Source organism: Dermacentor andersoni, chromosome 7 (genome assembly GCF_023375885.2).
Source record: "Dermacentor andersoni chromosome 7, qqDerAnde1_hic_scaffold, whole genome shotgun sequence".
In the NCBI taxonomy this organism is placed as follows: Eukaryota; Metazoa; Arthropoda; class Arachnida; order Ixodida; family Ixodidae; genus Dermacentor; species Dermacentor andersoni.
The window spans coordinates 70,350,626-70,368,880 of NC_092820.1; the positions used below are offsets into that span (position 1 = coordinate 70,350,626).

Genomic DNA, 18,255 nt, shown 5'->3' on the forward strand with positions numbered 1-18,255 from the left:
AATCCTCACGATGCCTGAACAACAAGCTCAAATCACTGCTTTGCAGCGTAACAGACAGGTGAAGTGGGGGTGGTCGAAAAAGTTTTTGACCAATCGTGGAGGGCTGATAGCAGAATTGGAATAGGAAAGTTTGGAATAGTTTTACGTTATAGCGCCCTAGGTACACGGCCTTCGGAGCTAGCATGTATCAGAGCTAAGGCGCGGCGGTTGCCGCCGCGTCGTGTCGGTGCAGCGTCTGGCACACGGCACCGACGCATATTGCGTCTCAAGAATTCGTTTCTGGCGTGGTGGGCGACTCAAATGGTGCCCCATCCCAACCTAAACCCGTCACAGAGGAAGATGGCGTGGATTTTTCAGAAGCGTTAACTTCCCCCATCGCCGCTGGTTTCTGGTGTTTGCGATGGCAGAGCCACGCATTACAAGTGAATGGTTCGGCACTACTTTACTGGCCTTCCCGCAGCTCCACTGGTCTCTGGTGTCTGCGATAGCAGAGCCACGCGTAATGTTTCCTTCGTGCATGAAGGCAAAGCGAAGTGGGTTTTTAAACCTCCTCGGGCAAAGCAGCGCATCAGACGTTTCCGGCGTCGCGCCGCGCCGCAGCTCGGCGAGTACAGTAGATCCGCAGCAAATTCCATTTCCCAGAATGAATGTGTACGTGCCCTGTATCTTCCTTTTGAACGTCGCTTTTGGAAATGACAAATAAAACTTCAGCGTACTAGATGTTACAGCTGGAGTGATATCGCGAACACAAATTAGGAAGAACTCACAAGCAATATTTTTCGTAACTTGTTCGGGAGTAACTGGCGTCTTTCATGTTGTCCTAAACAAAGGGGTAGGGGGTGGGGAGGTTCTCCTTTTATTCTCGCACCTTCCAAGGATGTTCTGATTTCAGTGCCCGGATAACGGTTCTGGCTTTTCGCACAAGGTCACTTGATGGTCGCCTACAACGGTAGGTAAAAGCATTTCATGCATAAAAACATGTTGTCTAAGCGTCCGCAGTCGGGAGCATATGTTGAAAGTAGAATGTGCTGTTTCTGGGCAATTAGCCTCCACTGTACGGACTGCGGCTGCTTGTCACATATAAAAAATAACTACCATAACTAAGCGAAACTTTCGAAGAAATTGTAACGCTACAAGATACTTGTGTCAGCACAGTTTCACTTGCGCTTTCGAATAACGATCGTCATTTAATGTGCAGTTAGTAGTAAATATAAATTTAATGCATGCTGTAATAGACATTGACTGTCCGCAGATGCTATCGCATATATTTGTGTTTTTGATGCTGTTTGTTCGTTTCGCTCACGAAACCGATATGTTCCACCTATATATCATTTTGTCGATTGATCACCAATTAAACTACGTTGTTCAGCGCTCATGGCGTCTGTTTTAAGTTTCTTAGGTCTTCGTCATGCCTGTGCTGCTTGCTGCCTTAGTTTTTCAAACCGACTAGCCCGTAAACACGTGCTCATCTAGCGCATGGAAAATTTTCATTAGTATGAACATAGGTAATGTCACTGATTCGATGTCTTCCAGCTAATGTGTCAATATGATGCCTGTATTTTATGAACCATCTGGGTTCGTGCAGCAGCAACCAAGAGGATTTTATGTTTTTCTCTTATCGTTTATTATGGCATAAATAGGTAACAAAATTTAGGAAAACTCGTCTTGTTGCAGGAAATAACCGTATTGTTAATATATGTTCTAAGTTATATCATTCTGTAGCCTACGATCATGAATTTATTTTTTTGCAAGGTAGTGATACATCATTATATGAACTACGAGCTTGTAAAAGACAAAGATGAGTTGATGGCCATCGCACCATTTTATTCTTCTTCACAGTCTCTGTGTTCCTTCTTTTTTCCGCCGAGTCACCCTTGTGTCGTCTGCTGTGTTGATATTCTAGCCTTCTTCCCGTGAACGTTTCCCCGAGCTCGATTTCATATTTACTATGCCATTTTGCTTCCCTTTTCTTGCATAACTTCGTCAAAATGTGTAGCACTTTCGAAACCTCCTGATTCTCATATAAATTTCGCAGGTTTGCTGCTGGGTGTGCACTTTCCTGGTCCTGAGCTACGCCAAGACCATGGTCACGTTGATACTCACCAGCCACGGAGAAAATGCGCTTTTCTGGGTGGGCGCCTGCACGCAGATAGGAGCGCTGGCTGGCAGTCTGATACCTTACATCCTCGTCAACATGGATGTATTCGCCGAGCGAGATCACTGCGCCTTCGCCAACTAAAGACACGAACACACGCAAAAAAAAGCTAACAAAAAACAACGAGCTCTGGAAGCTTCAAGAAGCCTGGGATTATAGCGAGAACCAGTTGGGATCATCGGCTTGAGAAATCGGTGAGAAAGTAGCACCACAGAACTGCGCGCAAAAGAAATTCGAGATACGGGATTCTGAGGCAGGAAATCGTCGTTCATCGACTGAACTGTAAAGGCGGTTTGGACGGATAGACATCACAGTAGTTTTCGTCATTGTCAGCGATCATCTCTCTGACAAGCGGTAGAGAAGAGGATACCAACATCAAACGGACAACGTCCTCCTGCTTCGCGTGAGTAGGTTCACGAATATCCTCAGCGTCAGGTATTAATGGATGAGACCGTGGAAGATAAAGAGGTAGTGGCGAAGTTCACTGTCGTTTCAAAAAGAACAGGGACAACCGATGTTCAGCGGAGTAACACGCGCCCTTCGGTGCTGAAGTTCCAACGCAGCGTGACGTTACGTTCCACCTCAGGAGAAAAATCCTTCAGGTTCATGGCACAGCTAGATCATTTCATAATACAGCCTTCAATAAAGAGAGGTTCCTTAAATGGAAACTGAAGTGGTCTTGAAATTCAAAGAATTCAGATGCTCTCTAAAGCTGTAACAGTGTTATTCAACTAATTAAATTATTTTCTCGATTGTGCGTGTCCATACGCAACAGTTGCCGAGCCAGTGCCCTTCCTAGACCTCACCCGCACCTCCCTACTACTCTCGCCTAGTGAGACTAACGGCAAGCACAGGGACAAAAGGAATACCAATTGAAGTTGCCTCCGCATAGGGGTCCCGTGAGCCGCCCACCTCACCGGCTTGGAAGCAGCAAGTTGCTCATATCCTTCGAGATTTTTGCACCGACCTTACTCTTTTGGGGGGGGGGGGGGGGGGGGGGGGTTGAGAAAGTGTGACGAATAAGATGGCCTCAGCAATGGAAACCTGTATCGGGCATAACAAGCCACTCATGATAGCGTTTTGCTCAGTTTTCTGCTATGCAATTACCGGTGACTGTGATGGTGTGGTTTCCAAAGAAAATGATGTGAATAGTGAATTTGCTGCTCCGGTTCTGAAACAAAAAATCTCAATACTTGAAACGATATTGATCTGTTGAATATTGATACTGGAGAAGATGCCCCGCGAATAAAATAACCCTGACTTAAATTTGACCGGTTCATAAATACCACCTGTGGTGGTGGTCAGGAGAAGCCCACGTTGACGTTACAGTTGTAATTCACACTTTATCATGGAAACGCTATGCTAACAACGTTGCGTTTGCCGTTACCGAATCGACCACCGACAAAGCTAGCTGCTAAAGCTACACATTGTTCTTGAACTGCGAAGCTTTCTTTGTGAGATAGCTGTGTGTATTTCCTTTCTAGCTTCGTGCTGCAGTTTGATGGATGGGAATATTTTCTATCATGAATCTTCCTCCAATCTTCGGGTTTCCACACAACTTTTTTGCCATATCCAGTGTCCCAGTGCTCTGAGCTGTCGATTATTTCGGCCATGCTCTGCGTTCTGCTAAACTCTTGATTATCTCGCATGACAGAGCGACCGCTCTAGAAAGACGATGGTTTCAGGTTCAATCCCGCGACCAGGGCGAGCTTCTTTTCAGCTTTGCAACTTTCTTTTTCACAAACCTGTATGGATATCATTTGTAGTTCTGTGCTACAGTTGGGTGGATGGCAATTATTGCTTTGCTCAATAAACCATTCAGTTTGCACAAACATGGAAATGAATAATTCCCTGCGCGTTTTCTGGCTGAGCCTAAACCTGTCGTTACGTAGAGTATTGTTGATGTTGTATAGGGTATTACCATCTTCGCACTGGCGACAATGGTTCGTAGTGTCATGCGTCCTTATCGATCACCTACATTACTTTATGGGTGCAAATACATTCTAGTTTCATTTGAAGATCACAAGTTACCTTGCGAGCTGCAGCGCATTCCTCTGCCCTCCGTGCGTTTCACATCTTCCAAGTTTCAGCCAAGCATGAATATTGATACATGCATATTGCGTGTTTCTTGTGGACGATGCACGCGGGCGCCCTGACAATGACGACCAACGCGCTCTGGCTCTCGAGATGTCGGCTGCACTGGCCAGCGCTGCAGTTATCCTTTGCAAATATACTCTGTAAACAGTCTCTAGTGCCTAATCCCTCGTTCGCGTAACAATATATACTATAGGCACGCCTTCAGGCTCCTTCGCGCAAAGCGCTCAAATATAGCGCGCAGAAATATTGCAGCGCGAAGGCCAAAATTAAAGACACTCCTTTACGCTTCTTTTGAATTCTTTCGCTTAAGACGGAGATTAAGTCAAAGGCCGCCTAGCTGGGACAAGCAATCGAGCGCTGCAGGAGGAAGGAGCCTGGTGGATAGGAGGAGCGCGCGCCTGGAGGAGGATGCAGGAAGGGAAGATATAAGACGAATGTGAAGATATCTGCCCAGCGGTCAATTTAGGTACCACTGGACTCGTTGAAGCCCTTCGGATCAGCGAAAGCAGGGGGAAAGTAAGCGTGTCCACTACAGAGATTAGTAAGAGGCGATTGGAAGATTGGTGGAAAAAAAGTAGGGAAACGACAAAAAACGGAGACGTAGAAAAACAAAGTTCATGATAGGGGGTCAGAAAATTTGGTTATGGAATTATTCGTGCGTTCTTTTTCTTTTCCTTTTCTTTTTTAACCTAGGTAGGACATTAAACTTTTCTATATACATGGCAGGTAAAACAAATACATTGCAAACTTCAACAATTGAGAAACAAAGTCTCACTTTTCGACTGTCTCAATGACTGTTAGAGCCCAGACTCGTTTTAACGTGCATGGTACGGAGGCTCACTGATCTATCAGCAATCCTGATTTCAGCGAAGTCTGAGGGACAGCATGTCGTCCCGATTTTTATAGCCCAAATATACAAAGAAAAAAAGGCGGTAGGGCCGTTGGCCCGTCCCACAGGTTCAGTTGCCAATCAGAGTCAACCGTTTGTTAAGCCACAACCCACAGGGATGGGCTTACTCTTAAAAATAAACATATAGGAAAACAAAGCTTTTTTTCCTTCTTCCCTAAAACTCCGTTGCCCTCTCATTTCTACGTAGTTAGTGACGGGCTCAGCAAAACACGCCAGGCCCGAACAAGTTATCGCTAGGCCGCCTCAAATCCCAAGGGCGTCTCTAGGCCGCAAATGTCTCGGAAGCAGGGGCATCGACACCACGTAGTGCAGCGGTACTCAAAGTTTGTCCGTGTGTGAGGCTGATGGCCGTCCTTGTCCTACACACTTATTGTCTACAAGACAAAGTTCTCCGAGTGCGGGTTTACAAGACGCTGCCGTCCGAATGCACTCTTCACGTGTGCACCGCATCCCTACAGCGTGCACTGTAAGCTGGCCTTCGACACCATACAGGCAGTCGCACCCTACAACAAGCCTGGCCATTGCGTTCCGGATGTGTAGAAGAATAGATCCCTGCTCCGTATATGCGGCACGGGGTCAAGGTTGCTAAGCCCTTCTTAACCTCGGCGGCGCCTCCAATTAGTCAGGTACTCGGGCGCCAGGCCGACAGTACCGTGTACAGCGGTCCCTTTCAAGGCTGGTCTGTGTGGACTCGTGTGACCGTCGGCGGACTGCCAACACCGTGCGCACAATACCGACTTCCCGGAATCGGCACTCGCCCTCCTGGCGCCTGCCGCGGCGCGTCACCCAACACCGCGCGGTCCCTGTGACCCCACATAACACAAAAACTGTTGCCCCGCTGACATGGGGGGGGAGTGCACCCCCTCTCTATACACACAGCACGTGGCCGATTCGTGACACTTAAGAACACGAACAATCAGAGCGACCTTACACCGTCCGTCCGTCCGTCCGTCCGTCCGTCCGTCCGTCCGTCCGTCGGTCCGTCGGTCCGTCCGTCCGTCCGTCCGTCCGTCCGTCCATCCGTCCATCCATCCGTCCATCCATCCATCATCCACCCACCCACCCACCCATCCATCCATCCATCCATCCATCCATCCATCCAAGGGGGCCGAGCGTGGCGGAAGGAGAAGGTAGGTGGAGGCGCGCTGGGTCAACGCTTTCTAGACAGCAGGCTTGCATACTCTGCTTTATGACGCCATGCTACTTGAACGAGAATTTCCATTGCGAAGCCCAGCGTGACGAAAGCGGTGACGTCAAAATCACCGCGGCTTGCTCGGGAGCATCCCCATTCAGTCCCCATAACATCCGTCATCCCCCGTCCGTAAAGGCATAGCAAATCATGCCTGATTTGAATTCTTGTGTTTAACTTGCCAAAACTACGATCTGATTATGAAGCACGCCATAGTGGGGGGCTCCAGCTTAATTTTGACCACCATGGGATCTTTAACGCACTCCCAATGCACGGCACACGGGCTTTTGTGCATTTCGCCCACATCAAAATGCGGCCGCCGCGTCGAATCTAGTCACCTGACCCTCGTTAATTAAAGTGCACCCATAGCCCAGTGCACTTCCGTTCTTGCAATCATTCGCCAATGAAACGCAGCCGATGCGGCTGCATTCAACGTGCGGCCTCATGTTGTGTTGCCATGGGCCTTTGCCACTGAGCCGTCGTGGAGGGCATAAGCAATTTTTCTTTAATTATTGAGTTTACGTGCCAAAACCACTTTCTGATTATGAGGCACGCCGCAGTGGAGAACTCCGGAAATTCGACCACCCGGGGTTCTTTAACGTGCACCTGAATCTAAGTACATGGGTGTTTTCGCATTTCGCCCCCATCGAAATGCGGCCGCCGTGGCCGCGATTCGATCCCGCGACCTCGTGCTCAGCAACCTAACACCATAGCCACTTAGCAACCCCGGCGGGTGCTACGCAAAATTCAGCACCGCAAAGGATGAAGGCATTTGTCCTTGCAAAAAAAAAAAAAAAAGATCAGTGCAACAGAAGAAATCGAAATTTTGAAATGTCGTCGTCGGTGACACGGTGGGGCGCAAATTGAGAAAGCTTCATTAAACCTTGATTTACTCCACATATAGGCTGTAGTCTTTCTTAGAATGAATAAAGAGCGAAATCTGATGCAGATCTATGTATCACTGCAACCCACTGCCTTGCTCTTGTTCGCATAATTTTTCGGTCATGCATGCAGACGCGTCAATTTATCGCAAGCGTGCTGTTCCAGCGCCTGTCACCTGTCACACCTGTACCTACAATCGGCGGCGAGTTGTTTTACAGTGACGCAACAAAGGGAAACACCCAAGAGAAACTCTCCCTGGTGCAGTATTCGGCCACTACCTTCCTCGTGATTTCTACAATTAACCCATGACCCTCAGCCCCAGCAGCTGCGGAAGACTGCACCAAGGTGGCGGTCAGATCTGTAACGCCGCAGATGGTGCTAAGAATCTTTAGGTCCGGACAGGCCACCAATTGAAACTGACCCTGTAAACCTCTAACACCCGACCAAACTCTGTCGCGTGAGGCTAGCTTAGACGAACTCTAAGGAACTATCACACATTCTTTAAGATATCCAACAGGCCAACCTAGATGCAGTAAGGGTAGAAGGAGACAAATTCAGACTGGTACTTACCAAGAAATATGCAACCTTAGAGCACAGAGATGAAGATGACATAGATAAAATGAATGAAACCTTCGCTAGGCTAGCTTCAGGGGCAGCAAATGAAGTGGGAGGCAAGGCGCCTAGACAACCAGTAGGCAAGCGCTCCCAAATAACAAAGGACCTAATAAAGAAGCGACAACGAATGAAAGTATCCAACTCAGATGATAAGATCACTGTGATAAGAACTGTCAAAACTAATCAAAAAGGCAGAAATAAGGGATATTCCAAATTGTAACGTCAAAAAGACTGAGGAGGCCGTAAAAGTGGACGCAGCCTAAAATCAGTGAGAAGAAAACTTGGCATATGACAAACGAAGATGTATGCACTGAAAGATAAGCAGGGTGATATCATCAGCAATCTCGAAGGTATAGTAAAAGCAGCACAAGAATTCTATACTGACCTGCACAGTACTGGGAGGAGTCAAGATATAGCCATTCGAAACAGTAATGAACATGATACAGAAATTCCTTGTGTAACCAGCGATGAGGTCAGAAGGGCCTTGCACGCACGAAACGAAACAGGGAAGAGCGGCAGAAGAAGATGGAATAATAGTCGATTTAATCAAAGATTGAGGAGACATAATTCCTGGAAAACTAGCGGCTGTCTATACGAAGCGTCTATCGACTTCAAGGGTCCCAGAAAAGTGAAACAATGCAAACGTTATACTAATCCACAAAAAGGGAAACGTGAAAGAATGGAAAAATTATAGGCCCATTAGCTTACTTCCCATATTATATAAAATATTCACCAGCATAATCTCCAATAGAATAAGCGCAACTGTGGACTTTATTCATCCAAGGGAACAGGCAGGTTTCAGGAAGGGATACTCTATAATGGATCACATCCATCTCATCAATCAGATAATTGAGAAATCCGCAGAGTACAATCAGCCTCTCTGTATGGCTTTCATTGATTACGAACAAGCGTTTGATTCATTAGAGATACCGTCATTAATAGAGGCATTACGTAATCAATGAGTACAGGCCGCTTACGGAAACATCTTGGAAAATACCTGCAGGGATTCCACAGCTAACTTAATTCTACACAAGTGGGAAGATACCTATAAAGAAAGGGGTCAGACAACGAGACACAATCTCTCCAATGTTATTCAGTTCGTGCTTAGAAGAAGTATTCAATCTATTACACTGGGAAGGCTTAGGAGTAAGAATCGACGGCAAATATCTCTGTAACCTTCGGTATGCAGGTGACATTGTTCTGTTCAGCAACAGTCGAAACGAGTTAACACAGCTGATTGAGGACCTTAACAGAGAGAGTATAAGAGTGCGGTTGAAGATTATTATGCAGAAGACAAATACAATCAATAATAGCCGGGCAAGGAAACAAGAGTTCAGTTTCGGCAGTCAGCCTCTAGAGTCTGCGAAGGAATACGTTTACTTAGGTCAATTAAGCAGAAGGAACCCTGACCATGAGAAGGAAATTCATAGAACAATAAAAATATGTTGGAGCGCATACGGCATACATTGTCCTCTCCTTACTGGAAGCTTACCATTATGATTGAAAAGAAAAAGTGTCCAATCATTGCATTTTACCGGTGCCGAGATATGGGGCCGAATCACAGACAAAGAATCTTCAGAACGAATCAAGGATTGCGCAAAGAGCGATAGAACGAAGAATGCTGCGCATAGTGTTAAGAGACAAAAAAGAGCGGTTTGGATCAGAGAGTAAACGGGTACAGCCAATATTCTAATTGACATTAAGAGAAAAAGATGGAGCTGGGCAGGTCATGTAATGCGTAGGTTAGATAACCGGTGGACGATTAGGGTTAGAGAATTGGTGTCAAAAGAAGGCAATTGTAGTCGAGGGCGGCAGAAGACTAGGTGGAGTGATGAAATTAGGAAATTGGCGTGCGCTAGTTGGAATCGGTTGGCGCAGGGCCGGGGTAATTGGAGATCGCAGGGAGAGGCCTTTGTCCTGCATGATGATGATGATGATGATCGTATAACAATGTGCCTTCAAGATGTGCGTTGAGCTTTCTCTACCACTCCAAGGCAGCTCAGCCTGCGCCGCTCGGCCTGGTGGACGTTGTTAAACCAGTCGCATGAGTTGTCTCATGCACTCTCCTGCGTTTCTAATATAGAACCGCGACTAATGCGTAAACTGACCTCTTCTCTGTGCTGAAATCAGTGCTGAAATTAACCGTGAGCCTATCGTGCCTGGAAGAAATACCATCCGCACGGACCACAGAATATACATATTGATCACCTGTTATAGCACCTGATGAAGATTTCCTTGGTTGAACTGTTAGGCTGCTACGGAGGACCTCACGGTTTGGGCGTGAGGCCCAACGGCTTAGCTTTTTTGACAGGAAGTAGCGATAAGTACTTCTACTTCTAGCGAGATTTTCCGCCTCTAAACAGCTATGTACACTCCCTCAAGCACTGCATGCCAAAACGTAGCGGCACATAAGAAGCACCAAAGAACCAACGCGACTTGCTTGTTGGTGCAGCATCCCCATATTTTTCGCTCGCCGCCCTAAATAAGAACCAGCAAAGGCTGTAAATATTCTTGTGTTGACTGAAGTCAGGGTTTACAATAGTGTATTTTTTTTTGTAAACACGTGAAGGTTCCTACTCGGCATGTAATGTTACACCTCCTCGAACACGCCCTTCCCCTATCCCCCTTTCCTAGAAAGGAAAGAAAGCAGACACAGTCAAGCGAACCCAGATAGGAAATTCAGACATTGTCCATGCGTACAATCGGAATTCGTCAGTCTTCTACTTATTTGCTCTTCCAGGAAAAAGTTTCAAGTGATCGCCGAGGCTATCACACATAGAAGCTCTCCCAGCAAAACAGACCGTTTCCCAAGTATCCGCGGTCGCAGACGCAGCGTCCCTTGGCCGTTCCCAGAGGCACGATGCAGGACGCGTGCCGACTGCACTCATCGTCATCCCGGCACGGCTGCAGGCTGTCCACGTCAGCGCGCATGCGCTCTTCTTCACTAGGCGCCGGAGACCGCTTGCCGTACTCGTCCGTACCACGTAAACGGTGTCTCAGGTAGCCACCGCCACGCGGGCGGTGATGACGCCAGCGTGACTGGGAGTAAAAGCGCAACCGTCAAGCTGCTTCTGAATAGAAAAAAAAGAAAGGCTTTGTCATCTGCGCGACTTCAACAGAACACCTAGAAAAAAAATTGTGTGCGGCCGCAACTTTTTTTTAACCTACGCGGCCTTCCCGTTCGTCGAGTATTGGTTCACTGCTTGGCCGTAACAATACGCAGGCTGAACGCCTTTTCGAGATGCACGCTGATGCGGCATGGCTAACCCGGTGCTGCAACTCCTAGTATAGCCTTTAGGTTATGCTTCTTGGGCAATAGCAACCACAATTTGCAGGCGATCAAACCAGATGTAGAAATTAAACAAGGCAAAATCATGTCGATTGCGCAAGGATGACTATCCCAGTAAGAATTAAAGAAGTTCTATGTTGCCAATTTATGCAATACGCTTGTGTAGTCCCTGAATGTCACTGCTCAGCAACGCTAGTCAGCAAAGTGAAGGCTGGCGCTGAGAAATAAAAAACAAAACATCACCAGACCCACTTTTTTATCCAGTTGGTGGTTGGAGTGCTACCTATGTGCTACTGATTAGGTTAACGTCACTGCTCTGCCGGAAGTTATCGGCAGCCAAGCAACTAATTAGCCTGAGCCAAATACTTAAAGACCTTGTGAAGGGCCCAAATTTATCTGCCCCCCACGTCAGATGCAGTTACTCGCCACTTGACGAGGCGGTGTCCAGGGACAAAGGTACACAGTGCTTAGAGGTGCCGGGAAAATGACAAACCAGCACATCGAGTGCGAACAGTTAATTATGAACAGTAAGTTGCACAACCCACTTATACAGCTACTTCCAGCTGAGAGACTTCATACGTTACTTTAAATAAGTGGCTGCTCTTCGAAACCATGCGATAATGCGGAAAACCATGCGGTGAGGAATGTTTTAGAAACAGCTAGGTGTGGAATGTTTTAGAAACATTCCTCACCTAGCTTGCGTGGTGGGATAACGCTGGGCTTTCAGAGTGTTATAGCGGAGACCAGAACGGTGAGAGGAAAAAAAAAAGCACTGGAAAGAGTGCATTGTAGCTGAGGTAGGTTTCTATTTCCTAACATTGGTTTTCCGTTACAGCAAATTACAGTAAACTCTCAGTTGTAGGAACGTCGGTTTATCAAATATTTCAGAATAACGAACTTTTGAAAAATCCCCGGCAGTTCTCTTATAGATTCTATGTAAAGATGTTTCACCTAAACGAATTTCGGAACAGTCAATATTTCTGTTTAACGAACTCGCTATTAGGACCAAGGCTCATTTTTACGATCAGAACCGATGCCCGCCCTCATCAAACCGCCGCTCCAACGGCAATGTAACGTCGCTGGCGCTACAGCGCCCCTGGGGCAAAGCGGCGGCGCGGAAAACGAATGGCAACGAGGCATGGCCTCCGAGATAGCCCACACAAAACAAGCAAGCAAGTAATCTTGGAGGCCATGAACAAAGTAACATCGTTGGCGCTTACAACGCCACCAGAGCAAAGCGGCTATCTGTCACACCACAAACCACGTGGTGTGTGTTTTTTTCCTACCGGCTAGTCGTGGCATGGTCGTCGTCTCTTTCTTTTGAAGAAGAGGCGAAGAGGCAACTGCCGAGCCACTTTCAAGCCCTATAACTCTAGCTGAGGTTGCAGGGTACGTTGTAAAGTTAAGATACTTTGTGTCTCAACAGCAAGCTGTGCCAGAATAAGTGTACAAAAAGATTGACTCTTTGGACAGTTTTGTTACTTCCTGGGCTTTAAAAGTACAAGTGCAGAAGATTACAAATTTTTTTTATAAGTGAGAAAGGCAGTATTATAACTGTTGTGAACCTTGTACTTGTTGATATGTACAAATTCCATTTCACACATTTCTAACACTATGGATGCCATATACATTGCTCCATGAATTGCACTTCAAACTTTTGACTCTGTATGCCATGTCTTATGTTGGTCTAGTGAATATTCAGTTTAGTGAACTTTCATTTAAGTGAACTATTTCCTTCGGTCCCTTGAAGTTCACTCAAGTGAGAGCTCACTGTATATGCATAATGCGCGTCAAGAAGAAATTCCTACAGGCATTTAACATCGCCTAGTCATAGCGGTTGAGATTACAGAAAGTAGTTGAGATTAAGGGTCGAGTTAGGTTGGCTATGATAGGCGGTGCTCTAAAAGCAATGTAGTGGTTACCAAGTGGGACAGAGTAATGCAGTTGAAGACGGCAGGAGAATGCTTCGTGTCATGAGAACAAGAAACGAGGAAGCATAGGATAGCCTAGACTACAAAAACGAAGAAAAAAAAATTCACCGGCAATTATCATACTTCCTGCTCCAAAATCTGAGTGCAGCTGTATGCGTGTTTTCATTTCGTGATATATTCGCTGGTGCGAGCTATCTATCGCGCGCGGCATGCTGCAAACGGGGCTAAATGTGGCGCGACTGCGTCGCTAATCTTGACGCTTGGGCGCGATTCACAGCGGCCGCCTCAGAAAGACCTCCGCTCATGCAGCGCTTTGTTTCCGTACAGATGACGCGCACTACTCTGGCGCCATCTGGTAGCCATCATCGCCGCGAAGCCCATCTTGCGCGCCTCTACGCTTCTCCCGCTTTCGCCATACCCACGTCCTCGGCTTTCCTTCTTGCGCTGTCGTCGCTATCGCCTTCCATCTCCCGCTGCCCTCCGCTTTCGCTTTCATCATTTGCTGTGCTCATTCGTTCGGTTATGAGAGACAATGCCGACACAGTTAACCTAACATTTGTTGATGTCGTGTGCTGAGAAACAGTAACGGTTGTTAACCTAAGTTATTCCTTGAAACATCTAATTTGCCGACAGCAATGCCAGCTGTGACAGTTATCTGCGATCATGAAGCCCTGAGAGTAGAAGGTGCGGTCACTTATACAACTGCAGGAATACCGGTTAACCCATGCGTTCTAACCATGCAAACTGCAGACAAAGGCGTGAATTGGTTTTATACTGCATGCATTTTTCTTGTACGACACATAGAAGGGAAAAATCGTTATCCACTTTACAGCACGTATACGAAGGAAGCTATTGCAGAGTTTAACCACTTCAAGTTCTCGATTGAGGCGACCTCGCACTGCGGTCTCCCAACTTACTAATTAGCTTATATGATATACGTACATGCAGAGATAGAGATGAAAAATTCTACAGCGTTCCAAGACTGGATGTGTGGCTGGAGCAAATGTTTCAGCAACTAGTTTTCATCAGAAACTGCGCTCTCTAACGTTTGTTCCCCGCTTCACACATTCCTCGCCCGACCACTGTGGATTTATTGAGCCAGGCGAAATATCCCATTCTTGTGCACTTCTGCGGTAGTACGGGTGCTCTGACGTCTCCAATCTGTGTCGTTGTTTGAAAGCAGACAACGCAATCGCGACGTATACAGCTCACAAATGGCTGCAAACCTCGAGTGAAATTCTATATGCTGCAAGCACGTAGCAGCGATCACGTCGTAAAATTTAACCTTTCCACAAACGTTTTACCATTTACAAATTACCAGAGCCTCTGGAATAGTAGCAGTGAGGATGACGATGACGACGACGGCAACAATGATTTTTGTTGGCCTGCTCTACAAAATTTATCGGCGGTAAGAACTCCCCTAGCTTGCGTGAACTATTGAGGTTTTATGCATCTATTGGAGTGTAGTATTTTTTTTATCTCCTTGATCTTCTGCCTCTTCATTAAAAGCCATATCTCTGTATTGTGCAATTGCCTACATCACTAATTACTCCGATTTATCGATCACCTCACTGATGCTTTTCCAGTAATAATTTAAACGTATCTTGCTTATCGCAACTACTGACCAGTCACTGTATTAATCCGCTTTGAGTCTCAATGCAACTGAATGGTGAACTCCCTAGAGGTCTTGATGCGCGAATATCTAAGCTTTGCATTAGGATGTGCGGAGTTGTCTCCGGACTTTACTGCGTCAGACAGATGCCTCAACCTGTCACGAACCCCATCCTCTTGCACCCTATGGATTCAATTTACTGTCTGTCTCTGCGCCTTTCGTTTCGATGACCCCCAATCGTGTATTTCGCAACTTTTCTGACCTCTTCGTCCATTCTGTGTCGCGTCTTTTCGCCGTATTAGTATTCATACCCCATTTCAGTCGCCAATTTCATCTCTTTTATATTCCTTAGTCCTTCCTCAAAACTGCTTTTGGTGTGCGCTTTTCCAACTTCAAAAGCGGCGACTCTTGTGTTATTTGTGTTATTACGGGAGCACCCCAGCGCCAATCCGTTGATCAACCTTTGCTTAACGTCCAACCCCGACAAGATCTCTCGTTTTATGCACATAATGGCATTCACAAAAGTTAGCGCTGGCACTATTACTCCTTCCCAAATTCATAGCGCGACTTCGTACGTATTGTATCCCAAAGTGCTGTTTTTTATTAAAGCTGCATTTTGTTACACTTTCATCGAGAGTATATCTTGATCGACGTCTAACTAAGCTTTTCTTTTGCGTATGCATACACCTAGGTAGTTATATTGCTTGTATATGGGTATCACTTGCTGTTCAATTGCTAGTGCGTCATTAGTCGTCTCCTGATTAAAGGTAATAAGTTCCGATTCCTGAGTGCGAAATGTAAAGCCTAGATATGTTGCTTCATTGCTGCGCACAGTCACAACTATTTAAACGTCCTGCATTTTCCCCTACACGCACTACCTCGTCCGTAGTGGCAAAGCTCGCGACAACTTGCTCTGACTCGTGGAACTGTAAGGTGTTTAACAATGTTTGGTGGTGCCATTGTTACCCCCGAGGAATATCATGAATGACTGCCCGTTAACGATTGTGTGGTGTCGTACGCTTTAACCGGCCCATAAGTAGAGTAAAGTAAGCCATCGCTCTATTAGTTTTGTGTTATTTTTAACTCTGCGTCACTCGACGTTGCTACCAGTGTTGCTGCAGCCGTTCTCTTGTCCTGTTACCCGGTTCTGATCAAATGCTAATACGTTTAATCACAAGCTGCAACTATGCGTTAACGCGACCAGGGCAGAAGCGCCGCTCTCACGGTTTATGGCATTCACCTAAACAACGGTCTCTGTGGCTGAGCAGCACAGTGACCGAACGACTCACGTTCGATTCCCGGTGGCGTGTCTCTGTCGTCGACGTTTTAGGCGGGGTGGTAGCTGACGCGGGAGATTCGCAAGGCACGACACTGGGCACGCCGTTCTCGCCACGTATTAGGCGGAAGCAGACGTTGTTCGTGAAGCCGGAAGACGACGACAATGGGTTGGGTCCCACCTCGGGCTCCATACCTGGCGGTTGAACTGCCACCGGCGCCTGCTCGCTCGCTCCCATCCGGTCTTGGAGCGCGACCGGCACCGCTTGTCCGTTGCTCACGCTGACGTTGGTCTGCACTAAGGTGTACTCGTCGCCCGAGTCCCCGCCGCCGGGAGCGGGCTGTGAATCGAGCTTGACCGACAGGTGGATCACCGTGTCTCCCTCGGTCGTCGACGCGGACGTTCGCGTGCTCGCCAGGGTTACAACTGAGAAAATAAGTCGTGATGCCGGAATATTGCACTGTTCAATCAAGATAACACTAGGTCTGCGCTGGCTGGCTCGCGGGTCTGACGGGGTAAAGTGTTTAAAAGATTGCTTACAATACCCAATTGCTTACCATAGGGAGAAACTAAGATCTCTTCCACATATTCAAGGTTTCGACAGAATACCATCTGGGGCGCTATAGCGTAAAACTATTCCAAACTTTCCTATTCCAATTCTGCAATGCAATAAGCCCTCTGCGATTGAACAAAAATTTTTTGGACCACTCCCACTTCACCTGTGTGTCACGCGACGTCACGAAAACTGTGATAGCTCTCCATCTGATATCACATGCGCACGCTGATTATACATGATTTGTCCGAACAAAAGAAAAGTAATTACTTCTGATTTGACCCCTTTTCGCTATTAGCCTTCGGTTAGTGGCCGAAAGTTCGCGGGCTGCACCCACTTCATCGGTCTGTCACTCGACGTCACAAAACCGCAAAACCTCACCGCGTCAAAGTGCGTGTACGCGTTAAAGATGCATTAATATGCCGAACAAAACTGAATTTCCTTCTAAATAGCGGCAGGCTGCCCCGTTCCAAAAGGAATAAAAGCTGGCTGCCGCCGATCACTCATGCACTGGCTACTCGCACCACGTGCCCGTGTAACGATTTCGAGCGCTTTCGGCACATTTACGACCTCGTTCTGCGAACTCTTCTCTGCTAAGGATCTGTTTCAGCATCATAAGCGTGCGCTGCATGCCGCCGCGATTTTCGACCAGCCACCACAAGCTAAGGGAAAGCGGACCAATCGCAGACGCCGGCACCACCCTCTTCATACGGTTATAGATTTTAAGTGCAGTGGCTCGGCCCCACCGAATCCCTCTCCACTTGAGCGTGATCCTAGCCTCTTGTGAGCCAATTAGATAAGATAAGCCGCTCAGTGTAGGCAACGTTGTTCGTTTTTCAAGCGAAAAAAAAGTGACCTCCTATGAACGAGGAGAGCGTTTGATTGGTCTGTTCAGACAACCCTGCGGGTGACCGCCCGATGCTTGCGTCGGCGATTACGCAAATTTGACGTGAGGAGATTGTAACAAAAACATATTGGAATAGTTTTACGTTATAGGGCCCCTGGTCAGTGAGAAGGATTGTTGAAATGAAGCAGGTCACTGACGAAGATCAAAATAAACATAAGATGACGTTTCGTACAGGTGAACAAGCGATCCGTGCGCGCCCCAGAACTTCATTTGATTTTTATTTTAATCTTGGTCAGCGACTTGCTTCAGTTTAACAATCCCGCACATAGTACCCGCTGTAGTGGCGTAGCGGCCATGGCGTTGTGTTGCTACGTCCAAAGGCGCGGTGCCGAATCCTGGCCGCGGCGGCTGCCCTTTGATGCCGGCGAAATGTAAACCCTGCCAAGTACTACGCATTCAGCGCAGCTTAAAGAAGCCTAGGTGTCGAAATTAATCCAGAGTCCCCCAGTACATTGTGGCTCAAAGCGTGGTTTCGGCGCGTAAAAGCCCTATATATATATATATATATATATATATATATATAGTGTTTGAAGGATACAAACAACACGAAACGCAGTAGCCCGACAGCAACGTAAATAAAAATGAAACAAATAAAAAGGTTTCGTTTCGTGATCCAATTCCTCAGAAATTTAAAATCACTGGGTCATAGTAAGGACAGGTCTGACTTGTGACATACATGTACATACATACATATATATACAGGGTGTATATATATGTAATTAGAGGGGCGGCTCTTCCCCGTAACTCACTAAATTATGAAGTTTAATTACGCAACTTTTTATTCATTTGTTGAAGACCCCAAGTATGATACGCAGATTTGTAGAGCACCTTTAGAAACC

General features: G+C 46.8%; 2 protein-coding genes across 8 annotated transcripts in view; one reads left to right on the forward strand and one right to left on the reverse strand.

The window, feature by feature from the left end:
- LOC126534326 (solute carrier family 52, riboflavin transporter, member 3-A-like) overlaps positions 1-3,136 on the forward strand; it is a 54,322-nt gene extending 51,186 nt beyond the window's left edge. For 6 of the 7 annotated variants that reach the window (XM_055072810.2, XM_072289215.1, XM_050181603.2 and 3 more), the window contains one exon: positions 2,036-2,929. In XM_055072810.2, the coding sequence (XP_054928785.1) occupies positions 2,036-2,239 (204 nt within the window). In that variant the 3' untranslated portion in view covers positions 2,240-2,929. The other variant, XR_008613286.2, reaches the window with a different exon arrangement.
- Positions 3,137-3,147: 11 nt separating this feature from the next.
- Positions 3,148-18,255, reverse strand: part of LOC126534832 (uncharacterized) — a 61,945-nt gene continuing 46,837 nt past the window's right edge. Inside the window, exons 6-7 of the mRNA XM_055072809.2 lie at positions 15,970-16,382; positions 3,148-10,887 (exon numbers count right to left, since the gene is read on the reverse strand). Of these exons, the coding sequence (XP_054928784.1) occupies positions 10,618-10,887; positions 15,970-16,382 (683 nt within the window). The 3' untranslated portion in view covers positions 3,148-10,617. The remainder of the gene's footprint in view (positions 10,888-15,969; positions 16,383-18,255) is intronic.